The following is a 19711-nucleotide window of genomic DNA, read 5'->3' as shown; positions in this document are numbered from 1 at the left end:
GACACAGAGCAGATGTAGTGGTAATAGAGGAGACTAACTTCTCTTGAGAATGTTTTGGAGTTAATATCTTTAAACGTGCAAATAGAGGAACAGAGATTCTCAGAATATGTCTCAGGCCATTACAAGGGGTGCTGTTTCTTCCAAATTCCCAGTGCTTTTCTTTCTCTTTATACGCTCATGTGGTTTCTGTTTCTTGGGTGTTTTTTTTTTTTACCTACGTTTCTGTGCATCTGTTGGATAATTTGCTGCTACACATACATCCACTTTTCCATGTGTGATTCCACCATACCAGAAAGTGGAGGCAGAAAGCTTGAATTCTAGAGTTACAATATCCCCTTATCTGTCCAATATCTTTTCCGATACGTTATCTGATAATTAGGGATGATCCTTTTAGAATTAAAAACACTATCTTCCCATTCTTAAGAAGGGAAAAAAGGAAGACCCAGGGAACTACAGGCCAGTCAGTCTCACCTCCAGGCCTGGCAAGATCATGGAACAGACCCTGCTGGAGACTATGCTCAGGCACATGGAAAATAAGGAGGTGATTGGTGACAGCCAACATGGCTTCACTAAGGGCAAAGCGTGCCTGAGAAACTTGGTGGCCTTCTGTGATGGGGTTAGAGCATTGGTGGATAAGGGAAGAGCAACTGACGTCGTCTGCCTGGACTTGTGCAAGGCAGTTGACACTGTCCCGCACAACATTCTTGTCTCTGAATTGGAGAGACATGGATTTGATGGATGGACCACTCGGTGGATAAGGAATTGGCTGGATGGTCGCACTCAAAGAGTTGTGGTCAACGGCTCAATGTCCAAGTGGAGAACGGTGACGAGTGGCGTTCCTCAGGGGTCGGTACTGGGACCGGCACTGTTCAACATCTTTGTCGGCGACATGGACAATGGGATCGAGTGCACCCTCAGCAAGTTTGCCGACGACACCAAGCTGTGTGGTGTGGTCGACACGCTGGAGGGAAGGGATGCCGTCCCGAGGGACCGTGACAGGCTGGAGAGGTGGGCCAGTGCGAGCCACACGAAGTTCAACAAGGTCAAGTGCAAGGTCCTGCACATAGGTCGGCGCAATCCCAAGCACAACTATAGGCTGGGCGAGGAACGGATTGAAAGCAGCCCCGAGGAGAAGGACTTGGGGGTATTAATTGATGAGAAGCTCAACATGAGCCGGCAGTGTGCACCTGCAGCCCAGAAAGCCAACCGTGTCCTGGGCTGCATCAAAAGAAGAGTGACCAGCAGGTCGAGGGAGGTGATCCTCCCCTACTACTCCACTCTGGTGAGACCCCACCTGGAGTACTGCATCCAGCTCTGGGGGCCCCAGTACAGGAGAGACATGGAGCTGTCGGAGCGAGTCCAGAGGGAGGGCCATGAAGCTGATCAGAGGGCTGGAGCACCTCTGCTATGAGGACAGGCTGAGAGAGTTGGGGTTGTTCAGCCTGGAGAAGAGAAGGCTCCAGGGAGATCTAATTGCAGCCTTCCAGTACCTGAAGGGGCCTACAGGAAAGCTGGTGAGGGACTGTTTATGGGGGAGTGTAGTGACAGGACAAGGGGTAATGGGTTTAAGCTGAAGGAGGGTTGATTTAGATTAGCTGTTAGAAAGAAATTCTTTACTGTGAGGGTGGTGAGGTACTGGCACAGGTTGCCCAGAGAGATTGTGGATGCCCCCTCCCTGGAAGCATTTAAGACCAGGCTGGATGGGTCTTTGGGCAACGTGGTCTAGTGGAGGGTGTCCCTGCATGTAGCAGGGGGGTTGGAACTAGATGATCTTTGAGGTCCCTTCCAACCCAAACCATTCTATGATTCTATGATAATGTGTTCTGATGTAGTGTGCAATGCATTCTGTGCTCCTTCATTAATAGCAATAAGCTACTCTTGCAAAGTCTTTCTGAAATGGGTATGATTAAGCATGTTAAGTATATTAGTATAGATAGGGGCTTGAATATGCATATTTAAAAAATGAAGCTCTAGTCTTCAGAAAATTGAACAGTTAAATGGGATTTTTAGTGGTTATGTTTTAATTATTCTCATTTGTAGGAGAAGAGATTAGTGAAAATGCTCTTAAAAAATGCTGCATTCATTTGCTTTTAGTTTTGCTAAAACTGGTAAGTTTTGTGGGTTTTGGGGTTTTTTTTACCCAAAACTGTAGTGGACATAATTACAAATATGTGCCCTGAGTGTAAATAACACTGTAGTAAGGTTTGAAAAACTTGTGACTTGATGTACCTCAAAAAACACCCAGACTTAGGGATGTTTTCATTTTTAAGCTTACATTTGCTCTACAGAGAAAGGTGAAATCTAGTGTTCCATTACAGTATTCTGAAAATATATTTTGTAGTTCTTTCTAGTACAGTATTGTAACAATGAAAACCATAGAAAAAGCTCACATGAAAGGAAAAATACGTTTTCAGAGTATTTTAGTATTTAGAGTGAATGAGACACAGAGGATACACGCTGAAAAGCAAAACCAGTCCACAATAACTAGCTTCCTTAAGAGAACAAACTTTATTCTGCTGAATGAGGAAGAGGTCCTGGGCGTATGAGGAAGTGCAAGATGAATAGAGGCAATGATACAAAACTTTGTGTATTTATATAGTCACATAATGCGTATATATAAAAAGACTTTAAATACTGATATTTTCAACCTTCTGGATTGCCTGGTTTCTTAAGGCAGGTGTTTATAGAAAGCTATAAATTCCAGAAGAGCAGAGTATTTTTGTATTATTTTTTTGAATATACGTGCTGTTCACTGAACTGATAAAGTATATGAGTATATATGAAGATATATGAACATTAAGATAGAACGTGGCATTGTTGCTAGAGTAATTGTAAATGCAATGCTTGAGAATATTAAAGAACATTTCTGGTCTTTTGATGCCTGCATTTATTTGTCAAATATTCTTTCAGGAATCACTTTCTAATGAAGTGGGTGATCTTATGTGCACTGTGAACTTAAACTGAATGTTGGTTATGTCTCTACTAAAGGTTTAGGTACCTTTAACTGATTTGTTAAACATATTTAACTGATTCTTCTGCTGTGCCGGGAGAAGCCTTGTTATATGTACATGCTTATTATGCTTCTGTTCAGGGAAAAGAAGTAGTTTTTTTCAGATAGCGTAATTTGGTGGTCTAAGCTGTGCACATCAAGAGACCTTTGTTCAATGATTCTGTTAATGGACTAGATCGTAAGGGAGTCTTAGTGCAACTCATGTGACTTTTAGCCCTAGTTTTCAAGACATTTATGGCCTTGGTATCACCAGCTGTCTGAGGAAATGTGTATTCTAAGCATGTGTTCCTGCCAGGGTTTCTGGAATGCTGCCATCAAAAGCACAACAAAAAATAATCTTTTTGACACAACAGTATGGTCTTCATTTTTTGTAGTTTTTTATGAACAGCAAATTAACATGTTCTTCAGGTGTTTTGTGTTAGAGAACATAACACTTTACATCATGAAAAATGTTAGATTTAGAGATAAAGTATCAGAGTGACAGTTCACACTTTAGACTCCATGCAAGATTCGTAAACAAATGTAGCTTTAACACTAAATTTGCCTTTTGTCCTCCTAGATAGATGTGTCTTATACCTGTTTACAGAGTATTTAAGAGATTGTTACCTGATCATACAGTAGGATCTTTTTATTCCTGTATATTGTGTTTGGAAATTATGTATGTTTTGTTCTGAAATTAATTTTTATTTTAACAATTTTCTAAGTAAAAAAACCAAGCACAAATAAAACTTAAAAATTTGTGTTTGTTAATATAAAATTTTAAATCTGAAACTGTTTTATTCAAAGATCTTTTTCTTACAAATAATTTTAATAATTTATTCCAAATAATTTTAATGGATTCCTTCTGGAAATCAGTTTTTGAAACAATTTAAGAAGTTAAGAACGGTGTCTGATGTGATACTTCAGAAGTGAAATCAGGATGAAACTTTATCACAGGTTCTCCTTGAGACTTCCAAAAATTCCTTGTCATCTGTTCTTACGATTACATTAAAGAAATCCTTGTCCTTCATAAGGTTTGAATTAATAAATCTCAGTCTACCATACATTTTACTAGAAATCTAGATTAAAAACCAAACACAAAAAAAACCCCAACCCAAACTTCCACTCAGTGGTGTTTAGATTTTTAATGGACTAACTTACATTTAAGAAAAATGTTTTCTTTTATGTGCTATCTAAACAGAAACCAAAAATAATGGAGGAAGAGAAGACAGGAGATGCCTTCCAATGCAAATTTAAGTAGAAAATGCTTGTATTTGGAAAAAAAATAATATTAACAAGTGACGACTAGCAATTTGTCATCTATGGTATTTTTATTTTGATGATGTATTTAAAACTTGACTTAATATCTCATTAGACTTGAGGATTCATTAATCTCTTTTGGATTTTTAAATGATTTCTATAGAAAATAAGGTGGGTTTATTTGTGAATGTAGGTTTCTCATAGTATTAATTTTACGAGTTTAATTTAAATGCCTATTTTTTGAAAAGGAGCTTATTTAAACCTCCATACTTTATAAATTCTATTTCAAGTTACTGTTACAAAATGAACAGATAGGTTATGATTTTTTTTTATATATAAAGCTTTAAATCTGTCACAGGTCAAGCATGTAATATTCATAAAATATTTAATGAAACTAGTACCACCTTCCTTAGACCTGTTATATTTTTTACCTATAGTTTTTATGAGGTTTTATTGTTGCTTTTGTGTGAAGAATGTGTTTTTAACTTAATAGCAACTTAAAATTGGGTAGGAATTTTATTGGTATATTCATTAATCTTATTTAACTCCTTGTAATTACTTTGTATCTTCGTTTTACAGATGGAATACCTCAGGTTTACTATTTTGGCCCATGTGGCAAATATAATGCTATGGTGCTAGAACTACTTGGACCTAGTCTGGAAGATTTATTTGACTTGTGTGGTAGGACATTTTCTCTTAAAACGGTTCTTATGATAGCCATACAGTTGGTAAGTAGAATAGATATTAATTTGAGTGTTCATTAGAATAACTAAGTCAGTCTTCAATGGATTAAATGCTTATTTCACTTAAGAGATTTGCACTTCCCATGTTTTAAATTTATGTTGGTGGCTTTTAAAGACCCTGTGATAGAGTTTTAGCAGGAAGACTGTCTTATGTCACTTTTGTTTACTTTGTTCTAGTTTTTCAAGACTAATTGCATGAATGTAGTTTCATTATGTCTTCTGAATTCTCCTAATTGCAAACTGAAATAATGAATTTTAGTTTGACATACTCAATTAAAAAGAGAACCTTCATGAAATACAAATAATTTTAATCCATGAAAGCAGTTGGATGGTGGGACTCCTAAATAGCATAACTATTTTTCCTGGACATTCTCAGAATGAAAGAAAGCGAACAAATAAAAAATCCCCCAAACCCTTCTAGAAATATTAAAATAGCACAAAATTATTCAATGACTGATTTGTCCCTTTTTTGAAGATTTCCTGATTTGGCTCCCACCTGAGGGTAGGTATAAGTGCCCAAAGAGAAAGAAGAATAAGGCTTTGCATGTTTACCTTGATACAATGTGTTTTCAATAAGTCCTTCTGAAATATTAATGATACTGAACTTCCCTAAATAAGTAGTGATATTTTTACCCATTAAGAGTAAAAATAGCTGTTTAAAACACAACTGTAATTGGATAATAGGCCTGTGACTATAGACATAGATGTACTGAGCTTATTTACAGCCAAAATGACAAAGTTCATTTTTTAAAATGCTGAAACCATCACAGATCCAATGATCATCTTTATTTAATACTTGCTGTTCCTTTCTGAATATATAAATTTTGATAGAAAGTGATGCAGCTAGAATGGAGGTTATATGCATAGTGGTGAACCTTCAGTACTTCTCTTGTTTATACCTTTAATATGTAATAGATCTACGTGGAACATTTCTGCTCACTGCTTGATGACATAATTTCTGGTTATAGTTTTAATGTGCATGAAACATACATGGTGCCAGCTGTTCTTAAAGAAGATAACTTCTGTAATATACTGATTCATGTCTAATGTCAAGTGTGAAAGTTTCCATACACAATGTGATGTATCTGCTTAGGGGATGCATACAATTTTCATTGACTTTATAAGTGGGAGATGCCTATTTAAGAGCAATAGCCCTTTGGTTTTAAGGTGAAAGGAGGGGTGTTTTCTTCTAAATATAAAATCAGTATAAGATGTTTAGCTTCTATCACAATTTAACATGGCAACCTGAAGCTCAAACTAAACTTCCTGTTGTTTTTTCCTTTTATTAAAGATTTCTCGTATGGAATATGTCCATTCAAAGAACTTGATATACAGAGATGTAAAACCTGAGAACTTCTTAATAGGACGACCTGGAAATAGAACCCAGCAAATCATTCATATTATAGATTTTGGTTTGGCAAAGGAGTATATAGATCCAGAAACAAAGAAGCACATACCATATCGAGAACACAAGAGCCTTACAGGAACGGCTAGATACATGAGTATAAATACACATTTAGGAAAAGGTACGTGTGTCTTTTAAGTACAGAAACAAGAATTCAAGAGCTGTCATTTGTCTGAAATCATCTTGTTTTCAACTTGTAATTTTTTTCAGTCTGTGGTCAGTAAGAACTGCAAGTTTTGTGTACTGCGCAAAATTATAGTTTGTCCTTATGGAAATACTGTTTTATGGGAATAAGGTTCTCTGGGTCTCTAATCATCATGGTCATGTCTCAGCAAATGATTACGTTATTTTGGTTAGATATCCATAAAAGAAAGATGAGGTTTGTATCATAACATCTTCACATTAGAAGTACACAGTAGTGGAGCGGGGGAGAAATAGATATGCTTATTAAAGATATCAAAGTGAATAGATTGTAACAACACAGGTTTTCAAGGCTACGTTGCCAGTTTTTTAATCCCATTGAAGTGCAACATGTAGTGGAATAAAAGTAGCTTATATTTGGTGCTAATTTCTTGATTTTTTTTTTGACTAGTTATACTGTTAATGTTGCTTTGTCAGAGTAGTTAAAGGTTATGCTAGTGTTGTAAATATGATGAGCTAAAGCAATGACAGGATATATATAGAGAGGTAAGTTATTATTGAATTAATAAATTTAGCTGGAAAAACATGCGTGAGCACTTGAAGCGGTCTTTGTTTATTTCAGTTATATAGAGGTTTTCTAGTGAAGCCAGATTTGACACCTTTGAATTTGTGTAAACCAGTTGCATATCATTGCATGGTAATCACTACTTAGGTTGCTCTTTGAATTGGTCATAAAAAATGTTGCACAGTGTTTAATGGTTCAAAGATACTTCATGTTAATACAGCAAATGAGAAACCATTCAAATTTTCCAGATAGTAATAAGGTATTTTATCAATAATACCAGACCATAGTAGCTTGTGGTTAGTAGTCATAGCTGATGAAATTATGTTAACATGTAGAGTCATAGAATCATTTAGGTTGGAAAAGACCTTTAAGATCATCAAGTCCAACCATAAACCTAACACTGCCAAGGCCACCACTAAACCATGTCCCTAAGCACCACATGTATGCGTCTTTTAAATACCTGCAGGGATGGTGACTCAACCACTTCCCTGGGCAGCGTGTTCCAGTGCTTGGCAATACTTCTGGTGAAGAAATTTTTCCTATCATCCAATCTAAACCTCCCTTGGCGCAACTTCCCCCCCAGTTCCTTTTGTCCTATAGCTTGTTACTTGGGTGAAGAGACCAACACACACTTTGGTACAACCTCCTTTCAGGTGGTTGTAGAGAGCGAGAAGGTCTCCCCTCATCCTCCTTTTCTCCAGGCTAAACAGCCCCAGTTCCCTCAGCCGCTCCTCATAAGACTTGTGCTCTAGACCTTTCACCAGCTTCGTAGCTCTTCCTTGGGTATGCTCCAGCACCTCAAATGTAGTTCAATTTGATATATTTTTTATAATAAAGTCATAATAGGTTTGCTTTAAAGAATTAAAATTAGGCATGTGTGTTTAGCCTTTATGTCTTTTTTAAAAAAGGAATTGAATTACCTCATCTATAGGCAAAAAATTTTTTACTGAATCAGTGTGAGGCTCTTCTGCCTATTTCTCCTTTTCTCTCAGTGCCTGCCTTAGTCTCGAAATAAATTGGGGTGAAAGACCTGTCTAACTTTCTTGACTACTAAACTAGCTTCAGATATGCTTTTTCTATGAAAATGTAGAGGAAGAATATATACAATTGCTGTTTAGTGCATTCCATGGCAAATATAGATTTGTGTTTATGACACATCATTCAGCAGCACTTCAGGACAGCACACTTGGGAAATTTGCAGCATCTCCAGGCAAATTAAAAATGTAGAGCTTTTTCAAATCAAACAAAACCTGCAGTTCTTCAAAACAGACTTAAACAGGTACATTTAACTGATGAAGATGTTCTTCTGTGTTGTCATTTCAAAAGGCTATTGATTTCACATGGCCAAACATTACTTTAAAATTAGTTTTGAATTGTATTTTACCTGATTTGCATCTCTGCAACCTCTGGCTTTTTTGTTTCTTCACAAGCAAAGCTGAAGGATTTAATTTCATGATGTGCAAACCAATTCTGCTGTTCATTCCAGATTTTGGCATGAGTTGATCTTGCTTTCTCCACACAGATTCCTAAAACAACCTCAAAGTTTTCCATTAAGTAGGAAGAAAAAAGCAGTTGTATCTATGGCTATGTTATGCATCCATATGTAAGATTAACAGTGCATGTAAAATCTCCAAATTTTTAGAAGCATATGGTCAGAAATCACTGAATCAATTGCTGAAAGCTGATCCCTGTCATTTGATGAGTTATATTTGGGTACTATACACCGAAATTTAAATAACTTTTCACATATTTACACACTGCATTTTGGGGGGGGCGGAAATGGAAGAAGTGCTGTTTAATGTGTAACTGTCTTGCCTCTGCATCTGGTACCTGATTTTGAAGGCAGCCTTTTGAGTTGCTTTTAAAATCTCATTGGCAGTCCCACATCCCGGAAATGTCTTTACAGGGTGGCACCCTTCTTTATATGCATGCTTTTAGGGGGAAACTCTGAAAATAAGACAAAATAATAGCTGCTTTCCTTTTTAAAGGTGGGAGATTGGGCTCTTGTGCCCGTCTTTCCAGTTTTTTGGAATTGCTTCTGTAGAAAGTATGGAATTAATTTAAGTAAAAGATACTTGTGAGATCGTTCCTGCTAAGTATATGAAGCACCAGTGTAATTCTTTGTACTTACACATCAGGAATGCACAAATTTCAACAATATTGTTTGTCAAGGAAACACATTTAATATCTGGAATATAACCAAGTCTTGTGAAAAGCAATTAAGACTCTTGGCTCTGTGAGCATCCTTGTATCAAGCTTGCTTGGCTAAGCTTAGTAAGTGTGTTTATTTGTAATGGGGCAGCTGTGAAACAGTTACCCAGTTTACTTTCCCTTTTATGACTAAAGCTTTTGTACATAAAGAAGTTAATCAACAGACAAAGTTAAACTGTCATGCTGTAGTTGAACCAATGATGTGAAACAGGTGAGAAATGTCTTCCTTTTGCTGGCAAGTTGAGTCTTGGTAGTTTGACTAGTTCGAGGGAATTTATCATTCATACAACTTCCTTTTCTCATAATATAAATGAATTCTGGAAGCACCCTTCCTTTAAATAAGCAAGGTTGTCATGGACAAAAGAGCTGAGGAGTAGAAGGGCCTAAGTTTTGAACTTCGACTTAGTACTTAAATAGCCCTGGCTTCCATATTTAGTTTCCAAAACATTCTGTGCTTCTCCAGTATATTTTCAATACCTGAAGTGTGTCAGTGTCTTCATATACTTTTCTACTCATCTCTTCACTGATGAGCAAGATTTTTTTAAGCAAAAATAATCTTTATAAAATAGTATGAATAGTGATTCCTTTGGAATATATGTGTGCACTTTCGCACAGTTAAGTGTCCTCAAAGCAATCTACAGTGTTAAAAATGCAGATTACCATATCTGTAGTTCTTATCTTTAAAGATTGTTTGTTAGTATTAATTCTAAATAGTTTAATCTCTCTGAGTACAGTGATAAAACATTTAAGAATTTCAAAATTTTTAATAAATGAAAGTAAATTTTACAAGAAATTGTGTAGCAGTTTACTGTAGGTTTTGGATTAAAACATATAGCTTGCAGTGTGATAGCAGATTGTAGGTTGGGCCACTGAAGGTGATGCTTACTTGTAGAAGGAAAGAGTAATGATTGGTAGTAGCTTTCATGGAGAGGAAGACCAAATGGATAATGAAAATTATGAACAACTATAGGTTTTAGCATTAGGTATTAAAGCTAACAAACCTTTCAGTGTATTGAAATCTAAACTGCACTGAAAACGTGTTGTGTTTCAGGGGCTGATACACAGAAGTGTTCAGTTATCCCTACCACAGGGCTGCAATTTCAGGGTATAAGGGGAAGTCCGAACTCAGTGTTAACATCTGATATTCATCTTCCGCTGTCGTTGACCAATAGCCTCCAAAGGTTGATTTTGTTAGATATTGACTACTTCAGAGCTGACAACTATCTTTGCTTTCGACTGTCTACCCACATGTTTTCATGTGGGCACGGGAAAGGAGGGGGGAGACTCTCTCCCTATTTCAGCTGATACTTCAGAGCATCAGGATATTACCCTCATTCTGTTTTATGGATCTTCAGCTGCTGGTTTGAGTCTCAAAAAATGTCTCAAAATTAGAAGGTACTGGTTATGTATTTCAGCAGTGGACGGTTTAAATATCAGCATCCCCATTTGCCATAGCATCATGGCCACTGTGGTTCCTTTCCTCATTACAGAAGTGTCTGGTGACCCTTGGCAAGTAAAGAAAGATTCCAGTAGTGGACTGCTAATCACAGAATCGTTGAGGTTGGCATGGACCTCTGGAGGTCATCTTGTTCAACCTCCCTGCTCAAGTAGGGCAAGATAGAGCTGGTTGTCCAGAACTGTGTCCAGATGGCTTTAGAATATCCCCAAGAAGGAGACTTCTCAAGCTCTTTGATCAACCTGTGCCAGTAATACATGTTCCTGTAGTACATACAGAACAGAAAACTTTACTTTCTTACCACATTAAGTTGTTAGTTTTAGTAGTTACAGTTGAAAGTTTGTCAGATGGATAAAAGGTTTATTTATTAACTTTATTATTTATTAGAAGTAATGGTCATGAGCTTAAATTATTTTTTGAAGTGTTTTACCGTTGTGTAATAATAGGAATTCTTTCCCTTTTTCAGTTAAATTTATTTCCACAATGGTACTGAAACTGTATGTGAGAACTGGCCTACTAGAACACATTTTGGCCTTTCCCCCATGTTAGAAATGACATACAGTATGCCAGCTTTATTTCAGCAGTTCCTTCAGTGTTTGAAAATGGAAGGAGAATCCTATGTCTATCATACAATCTTTAAGATTAGATTAAATGATTTTTCACATAAAGAATGATAGTATAAATTCTAGTATTTCCTTACAGTATCATGGCTCTTTTAACACTGAGAACACCTTCGAAAACTTGATAGTGGGGTTTGAAGTCCTTAAACTTAACTTTTAGAACATAAGTTCCTCAAGTAAAGGAAGCATTCACTTTATTTTTCAGGAACGGTATAGCAAGTTGGTGTCAGCTTAAGGTGATACAACCAATTTTAAAATCAAAAAAGCTTTTTTAGTCCCTTTTAAATAAGAGAACACCCACCCTGCCAGTATCATTTAAGAAAATAAGCCAAAATGTAAAACTGGTAATTACTTGAAGAATATAACTGAGTTTTGAGGGGATTACATGTCTGATACTAACACAGGAATGTGGTAAATTACACTTTCTCCTTCAAGGGAGACTTTTCCACCCCCTAGGTAGAATCTTGATCTCTAGTTGGACAGGTTTATATTTGTCTAATGGTAACTTGTTTAATATGTATGAAAGTTCTGCTGAATTTAACTTGTGTGTCATGGGAAGTTCTGTACCACTCAGCCTGATGCAAAACCATGCAAAATAGTGGATAGGTAGATACTGACTCCACTGGAAAAGGTAGCTGTGACAAAGCTAACACTTTATTAGTAGCTTGTCTCACTCTACTGTAGCAAGTCTCCTTCTCACAGGAGATTCTGAAATATATACATAATTCTTAAATGTAGATGAAAGAAGTTTAGAATGCCGATCTGAAATCTTTACGGTGATGTTGCTAAACCATGCAAAGGACCACAACCTCATGTAATAACTCTACTTCAGGTCAAACTCAGAGCAGTGATTCTTCTTGACCTGATTATTTTACAGGCATTTCTTGGGTGACAGAGCTAATCATTATGATCTCTTAGATCTAACAAACACTGAACAGTGTGAATGGGGCTCTTACTTTCATAGCCTCTCCTTTATGTGGAGGGTTTTTTTCCTGTATGTTCTGTGATTCTCTTCTAAAAGTGTAGTATTTCTTTAATTCATGCAGTGGGACACACAGAACACTGAAGATCTTTAAACTCTCTTGTCCCTTTGGTTGCAGAGACAGTGGTATATATGATACATTCAGCACTGAAAATACTGAGAGTTTTTTAGGGCAATATTTTTTAGTCTGTAGGTAATTTTCCTAGCAACTTCGATGATCTGATAGCAAAACTAATGCATGTACTACTGCTTCTTGACTATCCAAGGTGTCAGTTGACCCTTCTAAAAAGTGTGTTTTCAGTAAAGAGGGAGACTGTCAAGTTCACTTTCTCTTATAGGTTGATTTCAAGCATGCACTTATTGAACAGTAACTTGTTCTATGTTAGAAAGTATGAATAAGAAAGTACGTTGTCCTTTGATCGAAAGTATGTTTTAGGATCCGTAGTGTTTAAAACTGTCATAACAAGTGCATAGTAACTATAAAGACTTTAAATGTTTGCATGTGTTTGGTTGAAACTTGAACAAAATTACCAAGGCCTACTCTTTTGAGGTGTAGACAGAAGGTGATTTATAGTTACGGAACATTGTGTAGCCATTTATTTCAGCAATCTTTTGTTCCAGAAATATACATTTGATCAAGGATTTCTGGTAGTTTTGTGCCAAACTGGGAGTTTGTATCTGGAATAGAAGGTATTTTGTCTATGTGAAAAATAACATGGCTTTATTCAGATAGGTACTTGAAGGAAGTGCAAATATTCTGCAGCCCTTATCAGCATGCGGCTAGTGCCCTTGCTTCTATAAGGTAATTTTTCTTGGGCATAAAATTACTCCATGCTTCTTTTCCAGTCCCCTTCATTTTCAGGAAGGCAGAGAGGAATCTCAAAGAATGAAGATTCTGACTGGGAGTTAAGGAAGATGAAAATCTGTGTCTGTAAAAGTCTTATAATTTTCTGTATTTCCTGGAAATCTAAATTGGTAATTGTTTTGGGATTTTCCTAAATTCAGAAAAGCAGCATAGTGAATTGTTGTCTAAGTTATTTGGCTACAAGAAGTGTAGTCACATGAAGCTGTAATACCTATATATGACTATCTCTAATGGTCTCTGGGGAGCAACAAATATCCTTGGTTGTATTGGTCTTTTCTTGGTAGTGCTTAATTATTGAAGAGGAAGAAGTTAGTTATCTTACAGAGAATGCCTGAGACACTTTTGGGAATGAAGCAGCTCTGCTTTTTAATGCTAATTGAAAGGCCAAATGAAGTCAATTTATTTAAACAGTACTTACATTCAAACAAAACCAAAAAACCCCTACCCTTACCTTTATAGTAGATCTACTCTGTTATATGAACTGTCATATGTTCTAGATTTAAAATCAGTTTTTTAGGGCCCAGACTTTTTTGTAGTCTAAACCAGCAAAAAATAATTCTACATAGCATCTTCTCTATGATTTTATAGAGGAAAAATGACTTCAATTAAAGCTTCTTAAAATGTTGTAAGTTCACAACTAATGGATCAAAAAATATCAGAATTAAAATGCAGTTATATGTGTAAAGGGTCAAAATATATTTTAAAATAAGAACAGTTTCTTTTAGCAAGATAACCTGTTTAAAGCACTGTTGAGATGAATATACCTGCAGTCTGCATCTGCTTTTTTGTTTGAGCTGTGTTCTTAATGGAGTCTGTAGTACACAAGAAGCCCCCCACATGCTCAGTTTGATTCCAAGTACTTTATAACTCCCAATTATTTTTATATAATTTGGAAACTAACCTTTTAAATATAATGTAAAATGCCACAGATTGAATATTCTAATAATATTTGAATTTTGTTTCAGAGCAAAGTAGAAGAGATGATTTGGAAGCTTTAGGTCATATGTTTATGTATTTTCTCAGAGGAAGCCTTCCATGGCAAGGTTTAAAGGTAGTGGTTTTTGATATCTTCCTCTATCCTATTTTCAGATCATCAGCTTTTCTTGCCATGATCTTTTTTCTTTTTGAAAGTTTGTCTGCGAGCTGTTTAACCTCAGGAGCTTGTTTTATTCTTGTATCATAGGCTGATACATTAAAAGAACGTTACCAGAAAATTGGAGACACAAAACGAGCAACCCCTATAGAAGTATTGTGTGAAAACTTCCCAGGTAATGTCTACTGTTAATAAAAATGTTGTGTATCGATTTAGGAAATGAAACTGGCACAGATAATTGTTTAATATCTGGTTTTTAAAAATAAATAAAATAATGCTTCCAAATATGTATATTATGTAATGTGGTAATAGAATCAAGAATTATCCATTGAAGCAGCAGTAAACTAATGCTGGTGTTTTTCAAAGATAGATTCTTCTAAAGGAAACATTAAAAAAATACTGTGATACATATTCTTACATTGATCAACTACTCTACACTTGTATCTTCAGACATAAAATTTTGCAAGCTTTTTCAGTTCAAATCTGATATCCTATCCCTTTTTAAAACAAGCTGCATTAGGAACAGCTTGAAATAATATTTAAAATATCTTGCAAGTAGATTCAGGTGTCACTTCTGGTTCTCCTTAAGTATATAGAGAATCAATGAGATACTGGAAGATTGGAGAGAAGTAAATATGACTTTTTTAAAAAAAGTTGGACTAATTGGGACAGGGAAAACGCACACATACGACATGGACACAATTTTGTCAAAATAAAAATAAGCACCTTGAAAAGTAATCGCAATATCATTGATTGGCAAAATGGATTTGCTGAGAATAACTCATGACAAACTGATTTGATTTCCTCTTATGAAAGGAAATCTTGTCCACATCAGGCCTTGTGGGACAGGAGGTAGAAGTTTTATGTCGTGAAATCTTAGTACTTTTGCTTTTGACGGTCTTTTTAAATATCCTCACAAGTAATCTTAAAACTGTAATCACGAGAAATCTGCTATGGGAAGAAGAGTGTAAAACAATTTGAAGTAGTTAAGTACATTGTTGTCAAATTTGAAACACAAAATGGTGTTCCACAGAGATCTGTGCTAGATCTGTTCAATGTTTTTGAGTGCCTTGTGTAATTGAGAATGTTTGTTAAATATGCAAATGATAAGTTTGAAATTTGTAGGCTTGATAGTGGGGTTAGAATGATAGGATCCTGACAGATTCCAAATACAGTCTTAAAAATACAAGGTACAGTTCAATAAATCATATTCAAAGTAGTATATGAAAATAGGATCAAATCCAAATTAAGAATTATTGGGTATGGAAAGGTAATGACTCAGTCACAAAGTAAATGCAAGTGAACAGTGTCATGCGGCTATATTTTTAAAAACAACCCCCCAAAAAACCCCTATACTAAATTGGGTTATAGCAACAGGATATAGCCTGAAACACACAAGAATTGCCATTTCCACTGTACTTGATTCTGTATAACCTCATCTGAAGCAGTATGTTCAGTTTTGGGGACTGTACTTCAAGAAAATGTATCCTATTTTAAGGGTGTCTCATAAAGAAGGGAGGGTACTTATATACCATATTTGCTAGTCCTATCATCAAAGACTGAAGGAATGAAGATTGGGTTAGTCAAGATGATGGGGGAAATAAGTTCTCCTGTACATTTTGGCTGCTGCAAACATGAAAGGAATCAGTTTGCTACATCCACAGCAGCTAGGACAAAGTAATGGATGTAATCCAAAGCAGTTAAGTTTAAACTTGAATTCTGATGTTTCAAATACAGTGAAGAGCATGAAGGGATTGCTATTGTCAGGGAGACTGTGGAATTTCTTTCACTGGAGTTGTGTGGAAACAAACCAGACAGACAAGAGCATAACTGATGCTATGGGATAGGGTGGTGTACTAGGTAGCATTTTGAAGTTCTTTTAAAGCCTGTGGTAAAAATCAGTCCATTATCAATTTTTTTGTTTTTCATTTCACATTCTTCTGTGCATTAAAAAAGAAAAGTCAAGTGAAATTAACTTTTGTAACAGAACTTAGAACAAATGTCTGAACATATCTTTAGTGAATTGACAAAAGTTAAATGCAGGTAGGGGGGGAAATTTGTTCTGGAATAGAAATCTTCTGCATCCAATAATGTATGCATGTCTTGTATGATGATTTTTATGTAGTTGCTAGAATCTTTTAAAAAATATCTAATGCAAGGTGTATATGGTGCAGTTCCCGGAAATGATTTAATCAAGCACATGCTTGTTGACAGGATGGGATCTGAAAATAGAATGGGGAAAAGATTTGATCTTGGAGAACACAAAAGATAAATTTCTTTGATAGTACTTATGTATGTTTTAATAATAAATATATTCTTATATGTGAAATATTTTACATGTCACATATTCAAGAATTTTCTACCTTTTTCTATCCTTCTTGTCACTTAAGACACAGAATAGAATGAGAAGTACATCCACCATCATTTCAGTTCTTTTCAGTCAGACTGCAGACTAAGCTAACTGATTGATGTTCTTGAAGGCAGGAGAACTCTGTAGTATCAGTGAAAGATACTTTGATCTTTGTCGTATGTGAAACACTTATCTTTTTCATCCCCTGTTCAGTGGAATTGTACTGTCTTTGAGTGTGCAACACTACTGCTGTTACAAGCCTTGTATAAAATATAAGCAAGCATTTAAACTCTGGAGTTCTGCTGCAAATGCATGCTAAGGATGGTATTTGATTTTTGGAGTCAGCCAGTTGTAACAGATTCAGCTTCATTAAATGGCTCAGTTCCAGCCTTCATACCTCTGAAGACATGCTTTGCATGCTTTCGGTTCCGGTTTACATTGGGAAGGTATGGCTAAAGAGATCCTTAGCAATGTGTCAACATTTCTCGTCACCGCCTTCAAATATTGATCTCCTTGGCTAGTATTGCTGAAGAGTCTTGCATGTTGGCTGAGCTGGACTTCAGGTGCCAAGGAGTTCCTCCAGTCTGCTGCTCCATCTGCTCATGCCTAAAACATAGTGCTTAATACTCTTTTTTTGTCAGAGCTAAGTAAATTGTGGTGTCTTGGCACCAGCGTCCTGTGGTACATTCTTGACAGCACCAACGTGATGCTGCCTCACAACTTTTTGTTATCAAGCTGGTCTCAAACCTTCACTTCTCCCTCTTTCTATCTATCCCACTATCTCTGAAAGTTTAACTTAGCATAGCTCAGCCTTTGCACTTCTCAGCCATCCTCTGTCAGAAGAGAGGCTTCTTACAGCACCTTGTTTGTACCACAACATGTCAGCTTCTCCAGACTTACTGGAATATGGTATGTGGGTTGGGATGAGTGTGTGGTGGTAACTGTTGGCTGCTTATGACATACATACCCCTTCACAGGATCAGTGACTGCTGGTGGCATCTACTTTTAACCTTATTTGTCTTCTGACTTTCTGGTCATATAGAGGTGCCTTCTCTTGTACTTTGGACCATGTGAACAGCCTTTTTGAGACTGAGGGGTCGTTGCTTTTCTCAGAATGGCTTTGTCAGTGGGTGGTTACCCACTCTTCCATGACCTACAAATGTTCCTAAATAAGTTGGATTTTAAGAGCCCTGTCTACCTCGAACTCGTGTCCCAGGACTCAGGTCAAGTTCTTCACCTGATCCATATCAGATCGTGAGAAGTCATTGCAGTAGTCTATTCCAAATCACTGCAGTGTGATTATTATTTTTTTAATTTTTGTTTTTCTTTTTGTAACAGGAAGGTGTGGAAGGACACAGTCTGAATAAACCAAAATTTCAGTATGGTTAGGTTGTTGCTCTCTTCACTCTTCCAATTAGTTCTTCTAATACCTGTGGAAGGACCTGTAGGACTTGGTCTTTTGTGAAAGCTTGTTGTATTTATCCCTTCTCACTATCTGCTGTTTTCTCAGACATATTTCCACATGCCCCTCATTTCACTGATTCCTGAAGGATTACTGCAAATGTTGTCACGTCTCTGAGCAGTTTCTCAATGGGTTTTGAAGGTTGTGCATCAGATGTTCATGGATCCTCCCTTTCAGCCCCTTGCATTCTTGTAGTCTTCTGTCCATAAGGATGCTTGTTCTTACAGTTATTCTCTCAGAAGTCTTTCATGGCTTATAACCATTATCAAGAATGGGACCGTTATATGCTCTACTCACCTGCCAAGAGATTTGTGCTGGAACTCTTAACTGGAAAGTTCTGGCTGCTAGTGCGCAGTACTAGGTACTCAGTACCCTTTAACGACTAGGAAGGCTCTTTTCTTTTATCTTCACAGGCCCAGGCCCTTTCAGAAATCTCCCTGTTTGACTGCACTACTGGGAGAATCTTATAATTTGCACGTAACACTTACCCAAATGTATTTCCATTTGTATGCTGACATGGTATTTAAACAGCAATATTAAACTGACACCGGTCAGAAGTCATTCTACAAGAGCTCAGGTAACCTTAGTACTCTGCAGCATTTCTGTTCAGGATATTTGCCACTTCTGCGCAATACTGTCACATAACATGATGCGCAGCTGCAGCCTTCCATAGTCATACTACAGTTATAGCTCAACAGAGCCTATAACAAGTGTCTTTTGTCAGGACAATTGGAGTTGTCCTCTTCAGAACGTACGTATGAATCCTCTCTTAAAGAAAGGAAGGTTACGTTCCAGTAATAGGTGTTCTTTGAGACGTCCACTCTGTATATTAATATACTACCCTCTTTTCCTTAGGCTTTTCTTTGTACAGTTAATTGGGGGTGGGGGAGAAGAAAAGCAGAAGCATTTCTCTCCCCACTTTTTTGACACACTGTGCATCAGGATTGGAAGGTTGAATGGATGATGTCAACAGGTAATGCAAAAGGAAAATTAGAGGCGGGGCACTTGGTAGGATATGTTTAGAATATGGCAGTATATCTTAAAGAATATTATTATTAAAGTAATTTTTCTTTCTGGTCATTCACAGATTCATGGTGAGCAACTGTTCAGGTTTTATGACGAGAAGTAGAAGTTGCTTTAAAATGTAATAATAAATGCTATTTTTGAGTGCTGTTTAAACAGGTATGGCAATTATGTGGGTTTCTTATTTTTACAGAGGAAATGGCTACATATCTACGTTATGTAAGAAGGCTAGATTTTTTTGAAAAGCCTGACTATGACTACTTAAGAAAGCTCTTCACAGACTTACTTGATCGGAAAGGCTATATATTTGATTATGAATATGACTGGATTGGCAAGCAGTTGGTGAGTACAATTAAGCTATTAGTAATATACTGAGGGTTTTGTGTGATCAGTTTTGAGCCAGTGTTGGTCTTGAGTTTCAGAATACATGTGCGTCTCGTGGCTGTTATTAGAGTTGTGAACAGCTACTATTACAAACCTGTTTTCAGATGGATTTTCAAACATTATCTTTTGGCTTGAGATGTTTCATGTTGAGTCTCTTTCCAA

The 19711-nt window shown here is 36.6% G+C and overlaps 1 protein-coding gene across 6 annotated transcripts in view; it reads left to right on the top strand.

The window, feature by feature from the left end:
- Positions 1 to 19711, top strand: part of CSNK1G3 (casein kinase 1 gamma 3) — a 100170-nt gene that overhangs the window by 56973 nt on the left and 23486 nt on the right. For all 6 annotated transcript variants that reach the window (XM_054809772.1, XM_054809771.1, XM_054809770.1 and 3 more), the window contains exons 6-10: positions 4829 to 4977; positions 6284 to 6518; positions 14203 to 14288; positions 14421 to 14505; positions 19359 to 19507. In XM_054809772.1, coding sequence (XP_054665747.1) covers positions 4829 to 4977; positions 6284 to 6518; positions 14203 to 14288; positions 14421 to 14505; positions 19359 to 19507 — 704 coding nt within the window. The remainder of the gene's footprint in view (positions 1 to 4828; positions 4978 to 6283; positions 6519 to 14202; positions 14289 to 14420; positions 14506 to 19358; positions 19508 to 19711) is intronic.

This window comes from Grus americana, chromosome Z (genome assembly GCF_028858705.1).
Source record: "Grus americana isolate bGruAme1 chromosome Z, bGruAme1.mat, whole genome shotgun sequence".
Lineage (NCBI taxonomy): Eukaryota > Metazoa > Chordata > Aves > Gruiformes > Gruidae > Grus > Grus americana.
The sequence above is the reverse complement of the archived record's forward strand: the minus strand, read 5'-3'. Positions and strand labels throughout refer to the sequence as shown.